Source organism: Manacus candei, unplaced genomic scaffold (assembly GCF_025592945.1).
Source record: "Manacus candei isolate 608988 ecotype Guabito, Panama unplaced genomic scaffold, ASM2559294v1 h1tg000017l, whole genome shotgun sequence".
Classification (NCBI taxonomy): Eukaryota; Metazoa; Chordata; class Aves; order Passeriformes; family Pipridae; genus Manacus; species Manacus candei.
Window position 1 is genome coordinate 19,690,559 of NW_026138065.1, and position 23,186 is coordinate 19,713,744.

General features: G+C 38.5%; 1 protein-coding gene across 1 annotated transcript in view; it reads left to right on the plus strand.

Moving 5' to 3' along the window:
* The window catches only part of HHAT (hedgehog acyltransferase), a 146,195-nt gene that overhangs the window by 86,318 nt on the left and 36,691 nt on the right, over nt 1-23,186 (plus strand). Inside the window, exon 11 of the mRNA XM_051783162.1 lies at nt 610-754. Coding sequence (XP_051639122.1) covers nt 610-754 — 145 coding nt within the window. The remainder of the gene's footprint in view (nt 1-609; nt 755-23,186) is intronic.

Genomic DNA, 23,186 nt, shown 5'->3' on the forward strand with positions numbered 1-23,186 from the left:
CATAGACATACTGGAGAGAGTCCAGCCAAGAGAATGAAGCTCTGCTGTTAAGAGAAGTGGAGAGAGCTGGGACTGTTCAACAGGGAGAAGACTCAGGAATCTTATCCATGTGTATAAAATACCTAATTGTAGGGGAGAAGAAATCAAAGGCAGACTCTTCTCAGTGGTGTTTAGTGACAGGACAAAAGGCAGTGGGCTTTAGACTGAAATGCAAGAAATTCCATTTAACCTAAGAAAATCTTTTTTAACTGTGAGGGGGTTGGCCCAGTGAGGTTGTGCAGTCTTCATCATCAGAGATATTCAAAACCCAACCAGACACAGTCCTGAGTAGCCTGCTCCAGCTGACCTGCTTTGATGTCCTTTTTAGGTAACCTCCAGAGATCCCTTTCAACCACAGCTATGATTCAACACCACTTTTTATCACAAAGTCGTACTCAAACTTAAATGGCAGTGGTGAGAAGTTGTGTTAGATATTTTAAAATCTGTTCCATAAGGATTTGAACTTCTCTATAGAAGTTGTTTGCCATAACGGCAATGTCTTTTTCTAAGGTTGCTTGAAAATTTGCAGGGATTGTTAACTTCATCTGCACCTTTTGTTTTACCCCTCAGGAACGTTTCTTCTCGCCAAGAATTCGTCGTCGACTTCATGCTGTCCTAGCATCTGTTAGCACTTCAATGTTGATTTTATCAAATCTAATATTTCTTGGAGGAAATCAAGTTGGAAAAATCTACTGGAACAGGATCTTTATGGAAGGCAAGTTTATTTTTATGTGCTTTCTAGATAATAGAACTTTCCAAATATTACCTTGGGTGGGCTGAACCAGGTTCTTCTCTCAGTGCACTAACTGGGAGTAACTTTTTTTCTGGTCCTGTTCAAAACAGTCAAAAATCTGTCTGACAAAACCTAAATAACTAAGCAGGCTGCATGACTACAAAGACACATTGCCTCTCTCCCATCAAGTCTACAAAGAAAGTTATCAGGCTTCTCTGTCAGTGAAATCACTAAAGATTAAACAATAAATGTGTGACAAGGTAGCAAGGTTGGATTTTTTTTCCTCCATTCTGCATTTCATGTACATCAGTAAGAGTAGGCATACTAAAGGCAACCCCATAGATTCTGTGGAAGGTTAGTGGATGAGATCTGCATGATACAGCATAATTGAGCCATTAATTGGGTTTTTTTGTAGTGAATCTGATGTCAGGGTAGGGACCTGCTGACTATTGAGGACAAGTTTGAGGACAAGGGAGCTTGGGTGACAGTATCAGCCTGTGGTGTTGCTCAGTAAGCAGTTAGTGACACTGTGCTGTGAGCTGACACAGGAGACAAATTAAACTTTAATTTTTCTCTCAGAGCTCAGTGTAAGTAGGACCAGTTTTCTTTTTAGTGTTATTCCTGCCAGAGGCCCATATTGTCAAATAAGGATCTCATGGAGGAATATTTCTTCCTCATAAGGGAAGTACTAATAGGCTTCTGTGCCTAGAAGCATTCTCCTACCAAGACCACACTGTCTATTGCTCCTTCGTGAGGTGTTTTCTCCTCGTTCCTTGCAATGGCTTAGAAGTCAGTTCTGGAGATCCAAGGTCCTACTTAAGCATCCCAAAACAATGAAAGTTATGTACATGAATGAAATGGTTCATCTTCTGTACTGAAGCAAAAAAACATTCAAACAGCTCAAAGAAAGGTACATTTTTAGCATAAAATATAGTGAAGCTTTTTGTTAATACTGAGCAGGAAAGATGGAGTGAAGTATTAGTTCATGTTTAGTTTTTGTTCTTAAAGCATAAAATACTTGTTTTCTGTTTTCTTAAAAGGCTTTATTTTCTTTTAAATTCTTTCCTTTCAGTTAATTGGCTAATAGTTTCAGTGGAAAAATTAGCTGAGAGAAAAAATTTGGAAGTAAAGTTAGACGTCACTTCTTATCTATTAAAAAAAAAAGGGCACTAATGAAATTGTCCATAGCTTCATACAAATTATTTTCATAATGGTATTTGTATATTATAAATAAAGAAGTATGCCTTCCTCTTCGGAAGGGTTAGCAGTTCACAGAATGCTGGGGTTTGAAACTGATGAATGACAATGTTTTATTAAGTAGAATGGTATTTAATTAAACCAGATCAATTATTGATTGTTTTTCTATATTTGGGTTGCTGGTGGGTTTTTTTAATAGTTTTTTGATCTATTGCTCTTGCACTAAATACATAGTTACTTCAGGATTAGGTACCAGACATCTAAGACAGGAATAGGAAATTAATTTAGTCATTTGCATCTTTGTTTCCATGATCTGTTAATCAAATTAACTTTATTTTTAGAACATGAAAGCTTTTGCTTAGTGCACCTCATACTCTACTAGTAGAAATTTCCAGTATTTAGCTTTATATGCCTGTGTTCTTAGATCACTCAGATTACTGTGACCATATTCTTTAGCTGCATTGTTGTTCTGACAATTCAGGTGTACAAACTGAAACATATACTAAGATTTTATTGCGTCTGCACCCCTGCTCCACTGTTGTTCCATTGTGGTTTTCATACTATGGAACAAATGAGGCAGTCCCTGGTATCAATACAGACTGGGGGATGAACAGATTGAAAGTGGTCCTGCCAAGAAGAACTTGTGTGTGCTGGTGAATTAGAGGCTGGACATGACCCAGCAATGTCCACTTGCAGCCCAGAAAGCCAGTCGTGGCTGCGTCAAAAGTAGCGTGGCCAGCAGGGTGAGGAAGGGGATGCTGCCCCTCTGTTCTGCTCTGGTGGAGCACTGCATCCAGCTCTGGGGTCCCCAGCACAGGAAGAAAGTATGTTGACCTGTTGGAGCGAGTCCAGAGGAGGCCACCATGAGGATTAGAGGGATGGAGCACCTCTCCTATGATGAAAGGCTGGGAGAATTGGGATTGTTCAGCCTAGAAAAGACAAGGCTTCAGGGTGACCTAATTGCGACCTTCCAGTCCCTGAAGGGAAACTACAAGACAGATGGAGAAGAACTTTTTAGAAGAGCATGTAGTGACAGTGCAAGAGGGAATGGTTTTAAACTGAGAATAGATTTAGATTAGATAATAGGAAAAAATTCTTTACTGTGAGGGTGGTGAGACACTGGAACAGGTTGCCCAGAGAAGTTGTTGATGTCCCACCCATGGAACACTCAAGGGCAGGTTGGACGGGGCTTTGAGCAACCTAGTCTAGTGAAAGGTGTCCCTGCCCATGGCAGAGGCATTGGAACTAGATGATCTTTAAGGTCCCTTCCAACTTAAGCTGTTATATAATTCCATAATTCTGTGATTGCAGACCAGTCAAATCCAGAAGGACTATTCAGAACTGAAGTCTTCAATTTCTGGTAAATTTAAGTGTTGGTCTGTAGGAGATATAACGAAAATCTACATTTGGAGTGTAGAACACTAAAAAATAAAGTTCAGGAAACCTAAGCAGGGTTTTGCAACACTCTAAAACCAGAGAGTAGACATTTGCATTTGGTGGACATCTCTACATTCTCAGCAACTCGAGCAGCAGGATTTGAGATTGGTTGATGGTAGAAGGCTCTGTACCAATAGTGTGACATAAAATCCCTCTGAGGTAAGGAATAGAGATGGAGTAAGGAATAGGGAGCTGTGGAAACAAAGCTGACCACTTGCACATCAGCTGCAAAGAATAGTCAGTTTGTTTGCTTTGTCCAAATCCCACAGAATTACATCTACAAAGATTTGTATGGATAGGAAGAAAATAGAAGATGTCCATTTCATGGTTTGTAAATGTAACTGGCATTTGTAGATCACTAACAAACTTGATCAAGAACATATATGCTAAATGCCAGCAATAAAATGCATCTCAGAGCAGAACTCAGATCTGCAGGTTTAGGTGCAGCATTAGATGTTGTGCATGGCATTTTCAGGTCCAGCAAGTGAATGATCCTCAAAATATCAGTCTTTTAAAGCCCTAAATGCTCAACATAGAGCACTTTGTAGTCAGAAATTAGAAGTTCTGTTGTATAATATCTAAAAACAGTGCTTGAAGAGTATCTTCCCATTAGCATGTTGTGTGACAGTGACACAAATTTAAAACAACAAACTCTTAAAAGGAAGATGTACTTGTGCTTAAGATGTGTGAAATGCACTTCTAGTTTTGCTCTTTGGTTACTTAAGAGGATCTGCTGTGTTCTTTTGCAAAGACTGAGTATTATAAAATATCTATATAGTTATCTGAAAGTGGGGAGGAGAAAACATGGATATGAAAGCAGTTAAACCCCAGAGCCAACACAGTGCAAAGAGAACCATGCAAGTGAGGTACCTTTATTATCAAAGCTTTGTGGATTGCTTTCTAGGAACAGGATTTAGATGAGGTTTCCCAGAATTTCTTGACTGATATTTGAACTGATTTGCAGTGCTTTGGCAGTACTTTCCACAGGTCCTGTACCACTTACAAGGGAATTTGATATCTGAGCATGTCAGGTAGCAGTATTTTTAGCATTTATTTGCTTTTCTCTTGTGAAAAATAGATTGAATTTATCTGGCTTTAAAATTAGTTTCTGTGCATCATTAAAATCGCTATTGCCAAAATTACTAGGGGAGAGGTCTGTGTTTCTCATATGGATGAGTATTTGTTCTTAATTTTGTTCTCAAACTGTTCAGACCAGCCATAGTGCTTGTTTCTAACATCTAACTTGTCCCGGTAAGTTATTAGCAAGGAAAAAAGTTCCTACAACAAGCATTTGCTTTGACCTTTCTTTAGTAAGATTTTTCTCATGAGGGACAGTGTCATTCTAATAAGAAAATAGCAGAAATGTCTTCTAAACAACAAACCATTTTTAATCCTGTATTCAGAGTAATTGACTGATGCTTCACTTCCAAATAAGAAGCTCCAGTGAGAGAGGTTCTCTTTGAAGGGGCTCACTGCTGCAGCTGGCACTGTGCAGTACTTTTGTTTAAGATAATTAATCTAGCAAGCATGGACAAAGGCATTAAGCTGGGACAGGATAGAAGTGTATCAGGTGGTAAAACTATAAAATTCTTCCTGATCTTCCTCTGGCTTACGAGGAACAGAGTTCAGATCAATGAGGAAAGCACACAGTGCATGTCAGATGTATTTTACTTTGAGTAGCTGTCTGAAAATTGCACAGCCATCATTTAACTGTAAACCAGTACTTTAACTATCCAGTTTATCTTACTAAATTGTGAAAAGTGCCTCTCTTGAGGGCAGTTCATCCCACATCTTAGCATGGGATGAAATGCATTCTCACTCTTCACTATGTTCAGAGGCATTTTGTACAGCCTGGTTTAGATTAGGTTGGACACCCAATATTTAAGGTGGTGTCCTTTAGTAGACATCCAGCAAAGAGTGATTTTCACCCTTGGTTAGAAATTATTTACTGGAGGAGTACAGAGCAGCTGGCTGGGCAGAAGTCCTGCAATGAGGTGTATCTGACTGTTCTACCAGACTGCAAACTTTATGCATCAACAGCATCATACCACTTACGACAAAAATAGACCTTATGCCAAAATGCATTGACAGCGTGCAAAAGACATAAATTAACCTCTTCATTATGTTCTGAAGGTTAAAGTTAAAATATGTCTACTTTTGGTTGCTGCAGTATAAAAAAAATTAATAAGCTGACAGGGAGAAGGAAATGCAGCAACATGATTAGAAGTCTAGGAGCCATGATCCTGAAATAAACAGCATTGTTTTGTTTTGAGAGAAATTTATTGAGGAGAGAAATAGATACCTAGAAGTTTCTGCAAATAAAATGTTAACAAGGTATTCTGATCACCAATAGGATCAGGAGAAGGAAAAAAACCTGTAAAATGTAACAAGGAGTTGGACTTTGATGATCCTTGTGGGTCCTTCCAACTCAGGGTATTCTGTGATTCTGTTATATTATCTGGGTAAGCTGATGGGCTGCTATCCTTGGGGGACAGTCTCCAGGTAGACAAAAACCTGTCAAGCAATGTAGAAAATAATGATTTCATTGTGATGTAGAAGGAACCTATAAATGCCCTCTAGACCCATTCCAAGCCCTGTTTTCTCTAGATGGTTCATCAGCAGATAGAGCTGTTTACAGCAAAACTAAAACTTAATTCTCAATGTCTAATATTTGTTAACTAGTTCAGGATGGTGAAGCTTTTATTTTGCCTCTAGTTTTCCCTTCCAGCTTGCTTGGAAGCAAAATCAGGTTTTATGCTACTCAGAATTCAGTTATTTGGTTAGTTTATAGGGAAAAGATTTTCTCATCACCACTGGGTGATTACCTGACCTACTTTATGCAGGCAGAAAACCTGGACTTCTTCACAGCTGTGCAGCACAATAATCTCAGAGCATGTTTCACAGGGCATCTTAGGCACTGATTTGCAAATGGGAATTTCCGTGATCATGACATACATAATTCAGAGGTTTGAATGAAACAGAGTTTGGTGTGACACATTTGGTGTAGCGTGTGTAAATGTGGATTTTTTGTCTTACTTTGACAGAAACAGTAGACCATTGTCTTCTGATCTTAAATTAAAATTATGCTGATTGGTAATTAGACTGTATCACAGGATTGAAGATTATTCAAATTATCTACATTTGTTTCACTTTATGTAAATCACTTTCAAGACATCATCCTTGTTACCTTCAGAAGTTTTGTCCTTGGTTTTGAAAACAGTGAAATTAGGTTGTTATTCTATGAAAAATAATTTGTATATTAGTGGTCAAGATGCCTTTCTATGTTCAACAACCAAATAATTTAAAAACTATGAGTTCCTTATTGCGTAGCTCCACTGCTGCGTGAGATGTCAATAAATAAGAAAAAAAGATGAGAGATTTCTGTATTGTTGTATGTTCTAGTCTGGTTGGTGTAAGATCATGTCTTCCCATTAGATATGTTGTTGATCATATGCCTCATTTCCTGCAATAATGAATGTGGGATGATCAGGAGTTCATACAACAGCATCTCATCCTTCAGAAACTACCCGAGTACTGCTAGTTAGCACAGGCATTAGATTTAACACATTTTAAGGACTGAAGGAAGCTAACAAAAAGAGATGGAGCAAAGGAGTTAGAACTTGTTATTAAACAGAGGTTGGTTGGACTTTTTAGGTCTGAGGTGTTGCCAGATAACACACAGTACTGTATTTAGAAGCCACATTGCACTTAACAACTTTTGAGATGCTAACTGCAATGATAACTGTAAATATCTAACTATGAAGGGATTTAAAGGTGCAGAAGGAATGAAATAATGTAGCGAAAGAACTCAAAGGAGTCCACAAAACCTGTCAGCTGAGGCCTCCCTGTGAATCTCTGGCAAAGTCTTCATTCAAAGTTCTTTGCAGATGAAAGAAAAAATTTCAATGACTGACAGTTCAGAGTTGTCATCATTTGGGTTTTCAGATGGCCCTTGTTTTGGGGTGGAAGTAAAGTTGTAGAGTAGCTGGCATATGGTCTTCCAGCATTCTTTTTCCTCCAGATTTTCACTTTCACTGACAAATCCCACTTGCTGCTGTTACACAGAAACTTACTTAAGGTCCTTTTTTCCAAACATACATTTATGAATGCTATATTGATATATTGCATAATTTAGAGAAATATTGCATAGTGGCGGGAATAGTACTGAAGATGTCACATTTTCCAAATTATTCATTCCTCTTCATGCACAAAGGAAACTTGTTTTCACAATCATTTATGTGACCTTGCTTGGTGGATGCAGTTCATTGGGATGTGAACTGGCAAAATACCAAGAAAAATGAATTTTGGTCTGCAGTAATAAGGAGGCAGTGATTTTTTTTCCCCCTTCACCTCCCAAAGGATGACAGCTGTATAAAGGCAAATATTTACATCTGTTTTGGGGGATTTTCTTTAGAATTGAAACAATAAAGTGTGTTCTGCCACTGTTCGGGGGATTTTCTTTAGAGCTGAAACAATAAAGCATGTTCTGCTATTTTCTGTTGAATCATGTTGGTTTGAATCTCTGTTCAATGTGAAAATGGTTGGAGCATTGCTATGTGTAAATTCAGCTGTTACTGTTGAATCTCATTAGGTTACCAATTGTCTTTCATTTGTCTTTACAGTCTTAGAACCTAATCCTGCAACCATACCAATGCTGAAAGATCTTTCTGTATAGAAAGTCCCAGAACATGTTCAGACACATCTGCTGGGATCAGTATGATTGCAGACTCAGAATCAGTCACAAAGAACCTATATTTCTTATATCTTATTAAAGCCTTTATTTTGCATAGAGCATGTACAGGCAAAAAATGCAAGACAGTGCACACCGTGACTGTATGTAGAGTTCACTGTTGTCCCTTATGCTGTGTGTGACTTTCTGCACACAGAAAATGGGGAGTTGTTCCTACATAGTGCTGCCTTCTTGCCAATTTGCAGCTCTTTTTTAAAAAGACAACAAATTTGCTCCTTAGTGACCTTTGCTGATCACAGGCAAAATGTCCCCAGATTTTCGGTTACTTTGGCAAGGTACATACAGCTTTTAAAAAATCATTGTAATGTTGGCAGCAAAGTCTAATATGGTGACCAGTTGATGTAGTGGGTTGATCAAGTCCATCTTACAGATGTAACCTTGCTGGTAGCAACATGCTTAGTGTGGAAGCTGGAATGGATGATGCCACCAAACATGCTTGTTCTGCTGGTGTGGCAGATCAGTATGTACTGTTTCAGCAGTCTTTCAGAGATTGGAGCAGTTTGAATGTGTGGACTCCTTAAGCATTAAACATAGCATGAACATAAAAAATAAGACTAGTTTTTGTGTCAAAAAGCTTAAAATTGCTGTGACCTCATGACTGCTCGTCAACATGTAATTCAGCTTCCTCGTTCCCTTATATTTTTGCCATACATAGCAAAAGCCTCACAATGACCCAGAGTAACATGGTATAGAATACTTGAATTGCTGTTTTATTGGTCTCTGTGCTTATTGGGAAATTGATACATAAATGAACTCATGGATGTGGTGGCATGTATGTAACTGATTAGTAAGAGCCATTATTTCACCTAAGACTTGCAACCATCAAGAAAGGTTCTCTGAAGAATGATGTAATCTCCTTTTCTTCCCTTATTCAGAAATTTCCAGGAGTCTTGTAGCTGCTACTTCTTCCTCATCATTGAATCACATTTCTTTTTTCTGTCAACTCCATTCATTTGTCTTCAGATTTGAACTAGTCCTGACTTACCCTTTTTTTCAAACGCTTTTTGAAAGAACAGATCCCAAATACAGAAAGTAACCATCTAACAGCGGGAACTGGCACACCAGCTGTATTTAGCTTTCATGACAACTTTCTAAGTTTTTTATTTCCTGAACAGTAATGTTAAAACAGCGTTGCAGTGTTCCACAATTACTGCTGCTTAGAGTCTGCTAGATCAAACTTTCTTAGCTTATAGGAAAAAAAGACACTTTTTTTCCCCAAAAGCCAGCCCTGCATATAAGTTTGCGATCAAGAATTCAAGCAGTGTTCATTCTGGCTCTTGCACCTCTTACCAGCAAAGTCAGAGGTGTTAACAGTTCTTTAGTAAAGATGCATGGGTCACAGAGGAGGCTGATCCTTTTCTAAAACTTGTGTTGCTTTGCATAGGAATGAAAAGCAGTAAAGAGCTTATTTTTCTCACTCAGGAAGCCTGAGAGGAGTTTTTACTACATTATAGCACAGTTCTGCTGCATAAGTAGGCAACATTTCTACCTTTAAGTCTGTTTTGCCTGTAATTTTGTTTTAAGTTCACTCTCAGAAATAGTTGTCTCAGACTATTTTAGCATTTTTTTTTAATATCTGAATTAATTTATTTCAATTATCTTTAAATAGCTACTGCTTTAAAGAATAGGGAAACTAAAAGTACAAGAATCCTGGAAAAAAATGAGCTGATTTGATTAGGCCTTGTCTCATTGTGTTGACTGTTGGCTTTTGGGATAGAGTTTTCGTTTGGGGTGGGTTTTTCTGAGAGGGAGAGTGAAACATACACTGTACTTATATTCAATAGAATTTGTAACTTACACCCTCATAAGTGCTGACAGTTCTGTAAAACGTCTTCTAGTTCCTGTCATTCCATCTCCTACTAAATTGCACACTGGGGCATATTTTCTTAGTGCACTTTGCACCAGCCAACAAAGATCTGAAACTGCACAGAGCTGGGATTTAAGTTCATGCTGAACTTGGAATATAACAAACTTCAAGTGGACTTCATCAAACCCTAGCAGAAATGGCACCATAATATGGAGCAAACCATAATATGGAGCACCATAATATGGAGGGAAAGCTCTGCTTTCCCTAAGGACATGAGGCATAAGTGTGTCTCCTTCCTAAACAGCTGAGGTTTTTTACTCAGTGTTGTAGCAGTCATCGATAATCTTGCTGTTTAGTGTGGTACCTGCAGAGGATGGTTAAGCAGGGAAGCATGTGGCTGTACTACTTCTTTCCTCTCTTTGGGCACTGTCTTCCCCTGAGAAAATGGAGAGAGATCTTTTGTCTCTGACTCCTAAAGCCTCGGTTTTGTCTGCTGCAGAGGCTGCACCCCTGGGACACTGCTCTCTAGTGCTATCATGGGTGTGACCTCTGATGGCCATTTGAATACGTGGCTTTGGGGTACATGGTTCAGGTCTGCCTAAGCTCCATGAGACCAGATAGAATTAATGTACTAAATGCCACAGTTCCCAGGCTTAACTTCAATAATCCTAGAAATATTACAATTTTCTGTTAGTGCATATACATATGTGTGTAACAGTATGTACCTGATATGAGACTAAATAAATGCAAGAAATATTAATGCCTTAAATCCAGTTTTAAAGTAGAGATCATCATAAGCATTCACAGTTGTTGTTACAGATTACATCTGATGCTTTCTGTTCATTCTGTAGTGAAATAATTATAAATTTCAGAGCAGAGAAATTCCTCAAGAATGTTTCTCCCAAGAAAGGATTTCAAATATTAGGATATTTTTTATTTAATACACTGCCTTCCATTTTGTCTTTCTCATTTCACACTTAGTATTTCTAAATATCCTAATATAAGGAGAGTGTGTACCGAAACCTGGTTGTGACTTGTCAGATTGCAGCTGTCTTCCTAGGTGTTGAATTTTCACTGTTGGTAGGTTAACTTAAGAGCCTGTTACAAATGTCTTAGCTGTCCATGCTTTAACAAGATCCGTTTTATTTCTGACAGTTGTTGAGATACCCGACAGAGATTTTCCACAAATCTCTGTCAAGTTGCCAAACCTGTGCATTCCTGTCCATTCTGTGGGTGAACAATAAATGGTGTGATTCATTTGTAGTTACAGAATAGCACACCTGTATTTAAGCATCTTAAGCAGAAAATAGACTCTGTTGTTAATAACTGATTTAGTTTGTTTGATTTTTCTTCTAAAGCTACTTCCTTATTTTTGCAGCTTGCATCAAAAATTGGTAAATAACATGATGGGGTTTTTTTGTATTGTTAACATCCATGCTCTGAACCATGTAAAAACATTGGACTATTGATTTTTATTACTTCTGCTCTCTTTCGTGTGGTTTTTATTAGACCCAAAGCTAAGCCTTCTATCAAATATAATAATCCTTGGCAAATTCTAACTTAGGCTTTGAAATAATCCTGGGAGAAGAATGACTTGTGTATTATGATACAAAGTATCCATAAAAATTCTCACAATTGTAGGACTTTTATGTCTGAATAAAGATTTATCTTGCATCTCGATTGAACAAAAAATCTTTGTTCTTGTGTGGAGTATTGTTGTGGGAGAGGGTTTTTTACCTCTTCAGAAATAGTAGTCAAGTGTTATTAAAGTATTTGCATTGTTCAGAAGGAAAGACATCTTCTTTAGTAGTTCCTGACGTGGAAAGAAAACTGTAAGTATACTGTTCCACTACCTGCAGGTTCATATGAATCCTGCGGTGAGGAATAGTTTGCAAATAATTGAAGATATTTTAAACTTGAATCTTGTGACCATAATGCTTTACCAGCCCCTGTGTCTATCATTTATAGTGAAGGCATCTTCTGTTTAACAAGTAGTTTGTGTCTAAATAGTTGAAAACCAGCTTATCAGAGAATCTTAATGTTGTCCCAGTTGCTATTACCTTGTTTTAAGATGCTTGAAACAGTGATCCTTGTTCTAGCATGTCTGTTGTATGCAGCTGACAATGTTTTATGTATACCTTCATTGCTGTGTATAAAAACTGCCTCAGTTACGTTTTTAAATTTTTAGGAAATAGGAAATTAAAACGTACATGTGCAACAAGATAATCTTCAAGATAGGGGCACCATTCATCACAGATGAAGTCCAGTTTGTGGATATCTTACTTTGCTAGAGCATTGAGATGGGTGACAGTGTGCTCATTCCTGGCCAAATGCCATGTTTAAATGTTTAAGAACAGTCAACCTGTACAAATATGGAAAATGAAATGCTGAAAAACTCTAGAGAACTGCTAATGTCATGTACAGTCTTTCACCTTGGCTTAAGTTCAAATTTTTCCAGGTCAGGAGCAACCAAGTTTGTAACACCTGATAGTTTTTTCCTTGTCCCTGGTATAGAACTGGGAAGAAGGGTTTGGATAAAGTTGCTGTTGCTTAGCATGAACTCAGCAATATCAAGGTGGGTGTGCAGTCTGCTCTAGCAGTGGAATAAGCATGGACACTGAACTCCTGCTCTTGTCAATAGTTTGGCCACTTGAGACCACAGCAATAGCATAAAAGCTATGAAAAAAGTTCAGGTTTTGTCACACCCATCTGGATGTGCCAGGAGAAGTATTTGCATGGCAGTTTGTATATTACTTGCAGTAGCAAAAGCAGTCTCACCCTAGCTGATTTTATTCCTAGCCTTACTAAAGATATCCTAGCAGAATGAGGTTTGCTTTTGAAGCATTTTCTCAGGTTGGTTACCATTTCAACAGAAGTAACAGAAGATCTGCATGACTAATACAAGAAAGTGCCCTGTAAGCTGGCATACAGAGCCAAAAGGAGCATCTTGCAGATCCTCAGGGGAAAACTATCACTGGGACCCTGATGGAAAACCATCAGTGTCTCTCAAAAAACCTTTCAACATTATTTGACTCATAATTCAATGATAGCAGATGACTGTATTTAGCACTATCTTTGTGTCCATATGCCAAAAGCCCTCATAGTGCTCACTGAGGTGTGTAAACATTATTGCAACCAGTTTAATACAATCTCCAAAATATGATTGGGCCAATGTTGCATATTAAATTGGGGACACAAGTAGATGGAGAAATCAGAAGTCATGAATACTATTCATTAAATCCTCCTTCCATGAAAACTTAATGGTTACAATTTGAGCTCTGTAATTAATATCTTGTGGCAGACCAACCATGTGATACTGTGGCAGTTTGAGCCACATTAGATATCCAAAATCCAATTTCCAGGCTTCCCCCACCCCTTCCCACAATTTATCCCAACACTGAAGAGAAAAACTTTCAGGCCAGAGGCTTCTATAGGGAAATGGGGAAGCATATATACATTTTATTTACACAAATAAATACTATATAAGCTAAAACTAACTATATATGTATATATATTACACTTCTATCAGTCCCTATGAAGCTTCTCCTTTTAACTTTAGTCCAGGAAAAGCCTTTCAAGGCTGATAGGTAATGCAGTCTCTCTCTCGTGGGAGTGTTTAGGGAACCTGAAACACTCCCTCACCATCCTGCAGCTGGTTGCTTAAGTGCAAATATACTTTCAGCATTGTGTCAAACTGTCATATGGACCAAATTTTAGTATGTTGTCACACTTGAAGGTCAGTCATATTGTGGTAACAGGTATCATGTTAGCATCCAGAACCAGATGCTTGAGGCAAAAATGTGTAAGGAACAGTCCAGGTCTGGAGAGTTCAGGACAGCAAAAGCTTTTTTACAGTGAGAGCCAGTACACACCTCAGTCTGAGCAGTGCAAGCTGGGAGGGGCAAGGCTGTGCAAACGTGGTCCTTTTGCTTCTCTTTTAGTAGGACTGGGGAAACTCTTGGCAGGGATAAAAGCTTCTTGGGCCTCATTGAAAATCTGGTCAGTGAGTGTGTTGCTGACTTTGACTACAGTGAATATCCTCATGCATAGGGCCGGACATAATTGCTGGGCAGTAGTGCATAATTGTGTAGAGTGGTACATAATGTTACACCTCCCTGAAACAGTAGGATTTAATTTCCATTATGGAATCCAGGAGGCAGTCATTATTTCTTTATCTTACATTTATGTGTTTGGTCTCTGCACTCTTCTGCTGTTGACAAAGGAGTCAGATATTTTGGCTTAACTACAACTACAACAAAAGACAAAAAACTAATTAGTATTCTTTTGACTGCTGTTCTGAAGGAATAGAGCTGTATTCTCAGCTTCTGCTTAAGCTCCAGTGGAGATTAAAAGTAGACAATGGCTATGAGGGAGGACAGAAAAAAAAAAGGAAACAAGGCAGATCCAACTAAGAAAAATGTCTGACCTAAGCATTTCTTCAAAATTCAAATTTATGCAAAATAAACCTTAAAGAGAGACCTGCATTGCCGCCTACTCTGTCTTTGCAGATTTCCTTGCCTAGGCTCGCACTCTTTGCTTGGAGAAAAGCTGTTGTCCAGTTCCTTTTTCTGGGATGGTTTGTGGAGCAAAAGTCCAATTGTAAAGTAGCACAAGGAACATGGATAGCGTGTCGTGCCCTGCAAGATACCAGTGGGATCAGCAGTTTGCTACAAGACCGCATTCTGTTGAATGAATAAGTTATATCTACTTAAAAATGTAATGCAGAGCAACGCTTTTAATTTGTAAAAGCAGAGTGCAAATTCATATTTACCTGTGGCTGCTTTAGCTTGTGTAACTGGAACTGACACAACTGCCAAGGATAACCCCAGCAAGGTAGCTGACCTTGGCACTGTAGCGCAGCCAGTACAAACTGTAGAGTTAGGAGCTTTTTTCATGGCACTTTGGTTTTGTGGGTTTTAGGGGTTTCTTTGGGGTTTTTTTTAATGCTTTGTAGAAGGTTGGGTACAAGTCAGCTTCTCTAGCACCAGGAACAGTTCAGGGCCTCTGGTAAAGATCTGAACCTGTGCAATTATTGATATCTGGAATCTGAGATACTAATATATCCAAGGAAGTGCTGTTCTGACTTTGAATTCTTGTTCCTCCCGTCTCCTCCAAGTTTTAAAAGAGCTTCTCTTATCTTCATTTCTTCTTCAACACTTTCAGTCACCATGGCTGTTCTGACTGGTTTTGCTGGCAGCTCTGTCTTGATAGTTGATGATCACCTGGAAAGGTCATTTCCTGAGACTGTAGGTTCATGGGACCAAGGTTAAGGAAGTGCATCAAGGTAGTTTATTGTTTAATCCTTTTTAATACATATAGCAGCACATAACCATGAATTCCAGTTAACAAATCCAATAGATATCCAAGAACACTTTGTTTGAGAGACCATTTTTTATGGTAAAAGCTTTAGTTTGAGTTAGTGCTTGATTTTGTTGTAGGTACTGAGAGGCCAAAGCACAGGGGGTGCTAATGCACCTTATGAACTGTGTGCATGGTGACTTTTATTTTAAAACATAATCTTTTCTCATCACTGTTAGTGTGATCTAGAGAAAGGTACCTAGCCTGCAAAAGTGACTTCAGCAATCTAAGCTCTCGTCCCCACTACAGCTGGAAACAGAGAGTGTTTTCTTGTCAAAGTTGTTTCTCTTAAAAGAAGTTTTGGGTGGACAGGAGAAAAACAGCTCTTTGGACCGTCCAGTAATGAAGGCAATTTTTTGATTGCTGATAGAGGTTAGTGCAGTTGTAAAGCTTTTTCAGTTTCTGCTGAAATTTGTAACCCACAACAGCTGTCAGCAGGCTGAAGACTGCAGAATGCAATAGACTACTGTAGTTTAATATAGTCCAGCTAAAGCCTAGAAAGATGAAGAGTTCACCTACTCTGGCTGTGCCACCTCTGACCATTTGTTCTTTATTACTTTAAACCAAAAATACTCATTTATTGCGTGCAGGTTGACTTTTTTCTCTGCTAGTCCACCATTTTGAAGTGAAACATCATAAAGTATCACACCTTTTGACTGCATTTCTCTTTCATTTACCTTAAAAAGAATGCAAAACTCTTAGAAAGGATCAAAAAGTATGTATTTTCCTACCAACAGTGTCATCTGGAATAAAAGCCAAACCATATTCAGTCAGCTCAAATTTTTACAAATAAATACTGTCCTTAGAAATATCTTTCTGTGTGTTCTTTCCCTAATTCGCTCAACAAATAAACCAACCAACCAACTAGTGGGCTGAACCTTTATTGTCATTATTATTAGTAGAGCTGACTCCAAGGAAAACATACATGAGTTTGACTTCATCAACATCTACATTTTACTGAAAACACAAGACATTAGTGAGACTTTGTGTTTAGCAGACGCTGTACTTGCAAGGCATGAAAGCAAGCACGTTGTCCTTATTTTGTTCTTTAGGTCATATTTTAATCCTCTTAAATCCTTTTTCTGCGTCTTTTCCAAGGAGGAATTAAATGCTTGACTATTTTGTGACTACTTTTATTTCTGTAAAATCTTTGTTAGATCATGCCTTTTGACAGTTTTGACTTTTACTGGTGGTCATTGAAGGCATCAGAACTCACTCTGGGCTAGAGGATATGTGATGGGTGGCCCATCACTCTTGGCTGACAGGCAGACTGACAGTAACATTGCTCTGCAGTAGCTGTCATAAATCAGGGACTGTTTAGGATATCATGAATTTTTTTTTTTTTGTGGGTCATCCCTCTCCCAATCCCAATATCACCCTAAATATCTCCTTGATATAGCAGAATCAGACCAGTTTGAGGACATGAAAGAGCAGACAATTGCCTGAAGAGACTGAGTAGCATACAAATAATTAACAAAATGATGTATTGGGCACTACTAGCATCATTTTTTAGATAATGTATTCAGAGGGAAGTAAATCAGTAATAGGGTTTAAGAAGCTCAAAAGGATATTTCAGTGTAATGAATTACATTCACAAAGGTGTTACCAAATATCTGTAGATATTGGAGGAGCAGGGAGGACTTTTGTGTGAACTGCAAACAGTTCAGATTTTTAACTCTGTTGAGCACTGGATTGGTGCAATATCTGTTGAAGGTGACATTAGTGCTTTGCATTACTTTCATCATTCACCCTGTTTCTGTAGGGAACTGAGCAGATTTCTCCACTGTTTTAGAAATACTAGAACTTAGTCCTTTGATGGCTTCATGAAGAAGCTGATAATGTCTTGGCACCTGAAATTATCTATCTCACTCCTCATCAAATTTCCAAATTGTTTTATTGAAATGAACAGGTCCAATGTGAAATCTTCAAGCCAGTATGTCCACATGTGCAGTGATGCTGCAGAAATGTACTATTATATTTCATTAAAATCTCTCTGATGTGATTTGGCTCCAGTTGAAGTGGGATAATTTGAAGTTCAAAGTTTTCATTTCAATTTAATTGATGAAACCCATGCAGAAGTGGTTTGAATACAACTGTCTTCCCATTGAATAAAGAAGGAGGGTAAAATGCTTGCCTGACATTTTACCTTAGGCTAATTTAGGTAATGAAGATTAACAAGGTTTATTTTATGAATGAAGTCAGGTACTTGGTTTTCAAGAAGCTCTAATGACAGTCCCAGAGCTTCTGTAAAGAGAGTCTTACTGAACATTTCAGTTTATGCTGAATAGTTTAGGAACAGGTTTGCTTATGCCACTGTTGGCATCAGTTTTACTGAGCTCTAGAGTGGGAGTGCTCACATGGTCATTACTGCGTTTGCTTAATTAACATGAACTGAAAACATACTTTTTCATTAGACCAATATTAAGCTACAGTTTTGTTTAGGAAAAAGCAGAATGTTAAGTAGGCATTGAATATTAGCACTGATGTAACTATGATCCAGATAGATACACATGTTTATAAACACACAAAACCTTAAACTAAAACCTTAAATCTCAAATGGGAGTAGTTGTCGATGGTAAATTCTTGCGGTTTCCACTTATTTGAAATGTTATGGGCATATTCCAAGTTTTCATGTTTTTCCTTTATGACAGTGATTAGTTTTCTGGGGTTTTATCTCTTAATTTGCCATGCTACCAATTTCTGTTTCTTAAAATAACCATTCTGTTGCAATGTTTCTAATTTTGGTGATTCTTACAGCTCATCTGTGTAGAAAAGTAATGGCAAAATTCCAATCTAAGGAGTCTTCAATTTAAAGTGCCAGAATTACTACAGAATAGCATATTCCTCAATAACACTGAACAGACAGCCTCTCCATTCTGGCCTCCAGATCATAAATGTACACTACTTGTCTCGCAGTTGAGTTGCGGTTTCTTTTAGATCTAGTTCTAATAGCATGGCATTTTTCCCTTGAAAAAGGAAGAGAAACCAGCTTGCTGGCATAGAGCTTTTCATCTCAACAAAGAGTTTATACCCCATGACAGGTATAAGGAAGTGTTATGTCTTAGACAGCCTGGATGCTGGATGCTTCAGCAAGTAAAAAACAGCTTGACAATGTTAGATTTGAGTGAGGGCCAGGTGAGTTGTGATTTCTGGGGACTCTTGAGTTCTACTAAAACCCATCTATTTTAAAATATATTTCATTATTATATTTCATAATAATCATCTTTGTCGCTTCAGATAGAGGGCAAGTACATTTTTCTTGTAAAACAATGTTCTGTTTTGACTTTTGGAGCAATACTGAAGAAGCCCTATAGCTACATCACATATCAATGCCCATGGTAATACAGCAGGTTGGTTTGTGTTCTGTTTTTTTCCCCCTAGACTTACAATGTTAAAAATCTGTAAAACTCTTTTTTTCCTGACAACTCAAATTAAAACTCTCAGATGAAATGGAATTGAAGCTGAAGTAGAGTTTGCAATGAAGGGTAAGATTTTATTCTATAACTTAAAAAGCAGAGAAGAATCAGCCATACAGCTTTGCATAACAATATGATTATTACTGTATTGAATTGTTCCAGAGCACTGTATTAGCATCTGAATTTTGAGGTGCCTGTCATTTATTCCCTTCACTTAATGGCAAAGTTTAGGAGGCAAAATTTGCTTTCCTTTTGTTTTTGCCACCATCTTGCTATTTGGTATAGTTTTGACCTGCAATAACTAATTATAGCTCTTTAAGGACACTTAGGAATTCTTCTTCCAAGTTTCTGTTGTTTGCATTTCCCCCAGAATGTCAAGTATAACCTTGTGAGGATAGTTTGACATTTCTGCAGCTGCACTCCATCCCCCTATGTTTTGCTCATGACCAGACTTAGTAAATTTCCTATGTTCTTCATCCAGAAAGAGAATAGATTTATTGGACATAATTAGTTTGTTTTAAATCATGGCTGCTTATCACTCTTACCTTTGTCATCACAGAGGTTGTTTGTAGTTTTATTATCTAAATATTTGTGGTATTCCTTTACTAATTATACGTGCCAGCATTTACAGCTGCTCTCCATTAAAATGAGCCTAATAGCTCTGCAGCTACTTTTTCATCATTTAAGAAAAATTGGTTTGTGATTTGGAAAGGGGCTCAACTCACTTGGCATCCCTGCAAGTGTATCATCTCACTCTTTGGAAACTCTGGGCTAGCGTCAATGGAGAAGCATTGGGTATGTTAGCAAGGATATGCCTGTTGGATGACAGGCTGGGTCAAGCAGAGAAAGGAGGGCTTCTTTTTACTGTTGCCTGTCTTGCTAGTTGTGAGTGCACCTAAGTAATGCAGGGTCTGATGAATGGTGAGATACATCTCACCCTCATAACTGAAACATAAAGTTGAGCTGATGCAGACTGTCTGACTTACAGGGCTTTTTTCCCCCCAGTGTAGCTGACTGCTGATGATATTTATCAGTACAGAGTAAAGAAAGCCCTGCAAATGCAGCTAATTCTGTGAACTTCTTAGCTTTATTGCAAAGGTAAATAAATCTGGGAGAGGTGTTCTAAAAGATTAGCAGTGGAGTGGATTGCAGTTATAAATAGTCACCAAGTTCATGATTGTGAGCTGCATTTACACACCTTTCCTCCCAGTGACAGAAATAAATTGAAAGGTGACAGGAAGGTGATGGATGAAGAGTTGACGGATGCAACTGTCCTCTTTCAGCTTCTTTAAAAAATAGGAAAGAATTTTTTTCTGTTACTGTCTTGCACAAAGTTGATACCTTTCCCAAGGACCATGAAGAAGGTAGCACAGAACTCAGCTTTGTATTTGCAGCTCTGGAGCTTGGGGGTCAGTCACTGCTTCATTAGTTCATATGCAGGCGTGATAATTCAGGGCAGAAAGCAGATTAGCTTCTATTAATTACTGTAAATCCCTTACAGCATCTTCTGTGGTGGAATTAATAAGCAATTAGTTGCTGCTGGAAGCTACTGAGATTTCAAACATAAAAAAGTAGTGATGACTCAGAACTGTATCACATCAGCTTTGTATGACTGTTGAGGTTGACCATGAAATTGTGACAGTGACAAAATCCCACCAGCCATCTAGATAACTGTCATTTCAGACTGATGTTTGTAAGACCAGAAGTATTTTTAATTCTCCTTGATTCCTATTCAGAACCAGTACTGAAGGGATGAGTTTGTATTCAAGGGCGTATTTGTTGACTGGCTGCTGGAATGGTTTTGCTGAATGACTTATTTGGGCTAATGTAATTAAGCTTCTTAGGTCTTCTAGCCGAGCCAAAACCCATACCTGTGTAAGTGCTCTGCAGTGCTCCTGGGCACGCTGCCCTTGTGCTCAGTGCACACAGACTGGCAGGGCAGGGCTGCGTCTGCATCAGCAAGTACCTGTGTGCGGCGGGAGCGGGTCTGCGCAAGCAGCAGCTGACACCAAGGGGCTGCCGATTACAAAATGCTTTTGACAAGAAAATTGAAAATGTTAACGCGGTGTAACAGTCTGAAAGTGGAAACTATCGCAGGTGCACATTCGAAATTTCAGGCTTCAGGAGGGAATGCTGAAGGGGATCTTTCTGCTCCCTTCAGGTATCTAAGGGGGAGGGTGTGGAGACGACAGGAACAGAGTCATCTTAGAGTTACACGCTAACAAGACAAGAGGCAGAAATCATAAGTTGCTAAAAACGAATATGAAATTAAATCATGGAAAAAGACTTCAGAATTAGGATATTTAAACACTAGAACAGATTGGCCAGAGAGGTTGTGGAGTTTAGCTGACAAAACCCTGAGCAACCTAAACTGGTGGTGGTGGCACCTGGAGTAGATGACTTCTAGAGGTCCCTTCTGACCTAAATGATAGTCTGTAGTCCTAGACTACATTCACAAATCCATGCATGGTGTGCTTCCCGAAGAGGTTACTTCAGACTGGATTTGTTGGTTAGCATCGTAGGGTTTTAATTTCAGCAGAGAGAAGTCCAGTTCCGGCAGGTTGTGTTGCTCTGTTATGCAAATCAAAGAGCTGTAAGCAGAGGCAATCAGAGGATTCACTTCCAAAGATTATCTTTTGGTTTTTTAAAGTGATTTTTTTTTTTTTTTAACTCTCCTTTACACACTTTGTCAGGAACATCCAGTAGGTAAGTAACTCTTAACGTAGGCTCAGATATATTGTTTAAAATGAATTGCAGGTGAAAAACTGTTGTTGCAGAACCACTCTGTGTAACAGCCTGGAAGAGTCAGCAGTCTGCAGCAGATTGGAAAAGCTCCAACTCACTTCTCATGCTCCTATGCTTTCATGCTCTCTGGTGCTGTGATAGATTTTTGGTTTCTGAGATTTCAGTTAAGCTTTTAGATTTACTTGAGCTGCTCTAACAGTGAAATGTGGTTGTTTGGTGAAGCTTGCAGCTGAGCATGGCAGATAAAAGGCTCATCTCTCTTCTACTGCATTGTTCAACATTTTAAAAAGTTGCTTCTAATTTCAAATGGGAACAATACACAGAGGATTAGCTTTGTCTTAACAAATGCAACAAAACAGTGCAAATGAGATGCAAAGGCATCCAGGCTGAAATTCTTACTCTTTCATGTACTGAAATACAGGTGCAGTGTAAGGATGTTGATACACAGTTCAATTTTCCACTTTATTCTGGCCCAAATAGATACTCTTCTGGCTTTTAATTTTGCTTATGTTTCCATTTCTGTTTTCATTCTCATTTTCCTTTTTCCTTTACACATACTATTTTCTTATAATCTGTCCCCAGAACTTCTGTTTTGCTATATCCTTATCTGTTTACCCTGTAGGTATTTCCTTCTTTCCCTTTTTTGTTTTGTTTTTGCTACCTTTTCACTGATATCCTCTCTACCAGTTTTTTAACCATCCTCAGCATTACCCATGCACAATCCCAATTTCCTTTCTACCTTTAGTTATTGTTATACAATTGTCTATTCTCTTCTTTATTCTGTTTTCAAGAATGAAAGGATGTGGTTTTGCTTCTGCTTCAGTTCACTGAAATGGCTGTTTGCCAACGGTATTGATCATACAGATCCCAGGCCTCCCGGCTCCAGAATAGCACTGAAACAGGAACAAGCACATAACTGGGTGCAAGTCCTGGGGGTCTACAGAGTTTGAGGGGTCTTTGGAGCAGGTTTCTCTTCTTTATCACCTCCAATTGGCCTGATATGAAAAGATGTTTATTCAGTCTTCTGTCTGCCACTGATTGATTCTGGTCAATGGCAACCTCTTGGAAGTTTCATTGCCCAGTTTCATTTTTGCATGTTAACTTAGTTCTCTAAATCACTGCTTCCCCTCCCCCACAACTTTTCATTATCTGGTACTTTTTGCTTGGAGCAGTTATCTGCATGACAGGTCGGCAGTAGACCTTAAATGAGTTATGGCTTTGACTCCTGAACCTGGTGCTTAGAAATATGGAAACAGGGAGGTATAGTGTGTTCAGCTCCTGGTTTTTTGGCTGTTGTTTAGCCATGGTGTGGGCTGAGTCAGTGTCAGGTCCAAAGCCAATACAGCAATATTGAAAGTTGCTAGAATCCTATCATCAATAGTGCTTGTCATCTTCTTTGTGAGTTATATGGCTTTGTATGCTAGAAAACCTTCTACTTTTTGACTTGAATTTCACATATTAAAAGGAGAAATTGAAAAAGTGTTTTATTTCCCAGGTTGTCTTTTTTTTTACAGTAAAATTGATGATAAAATGAACACAAACTACCTGCCTGTTTCATCCTGTCTGCCAGTGATGCATCGAGTCACAGGGGATGAACTTAGGAGCAGCTTGTGGTGGCATCCAGCCAACTCACAGTGAGAGAGGCTGCCTCCAGAGTTCTGTTGCTAATGAAATGGCCCATTTTATTGATGGGTATTGATCAGC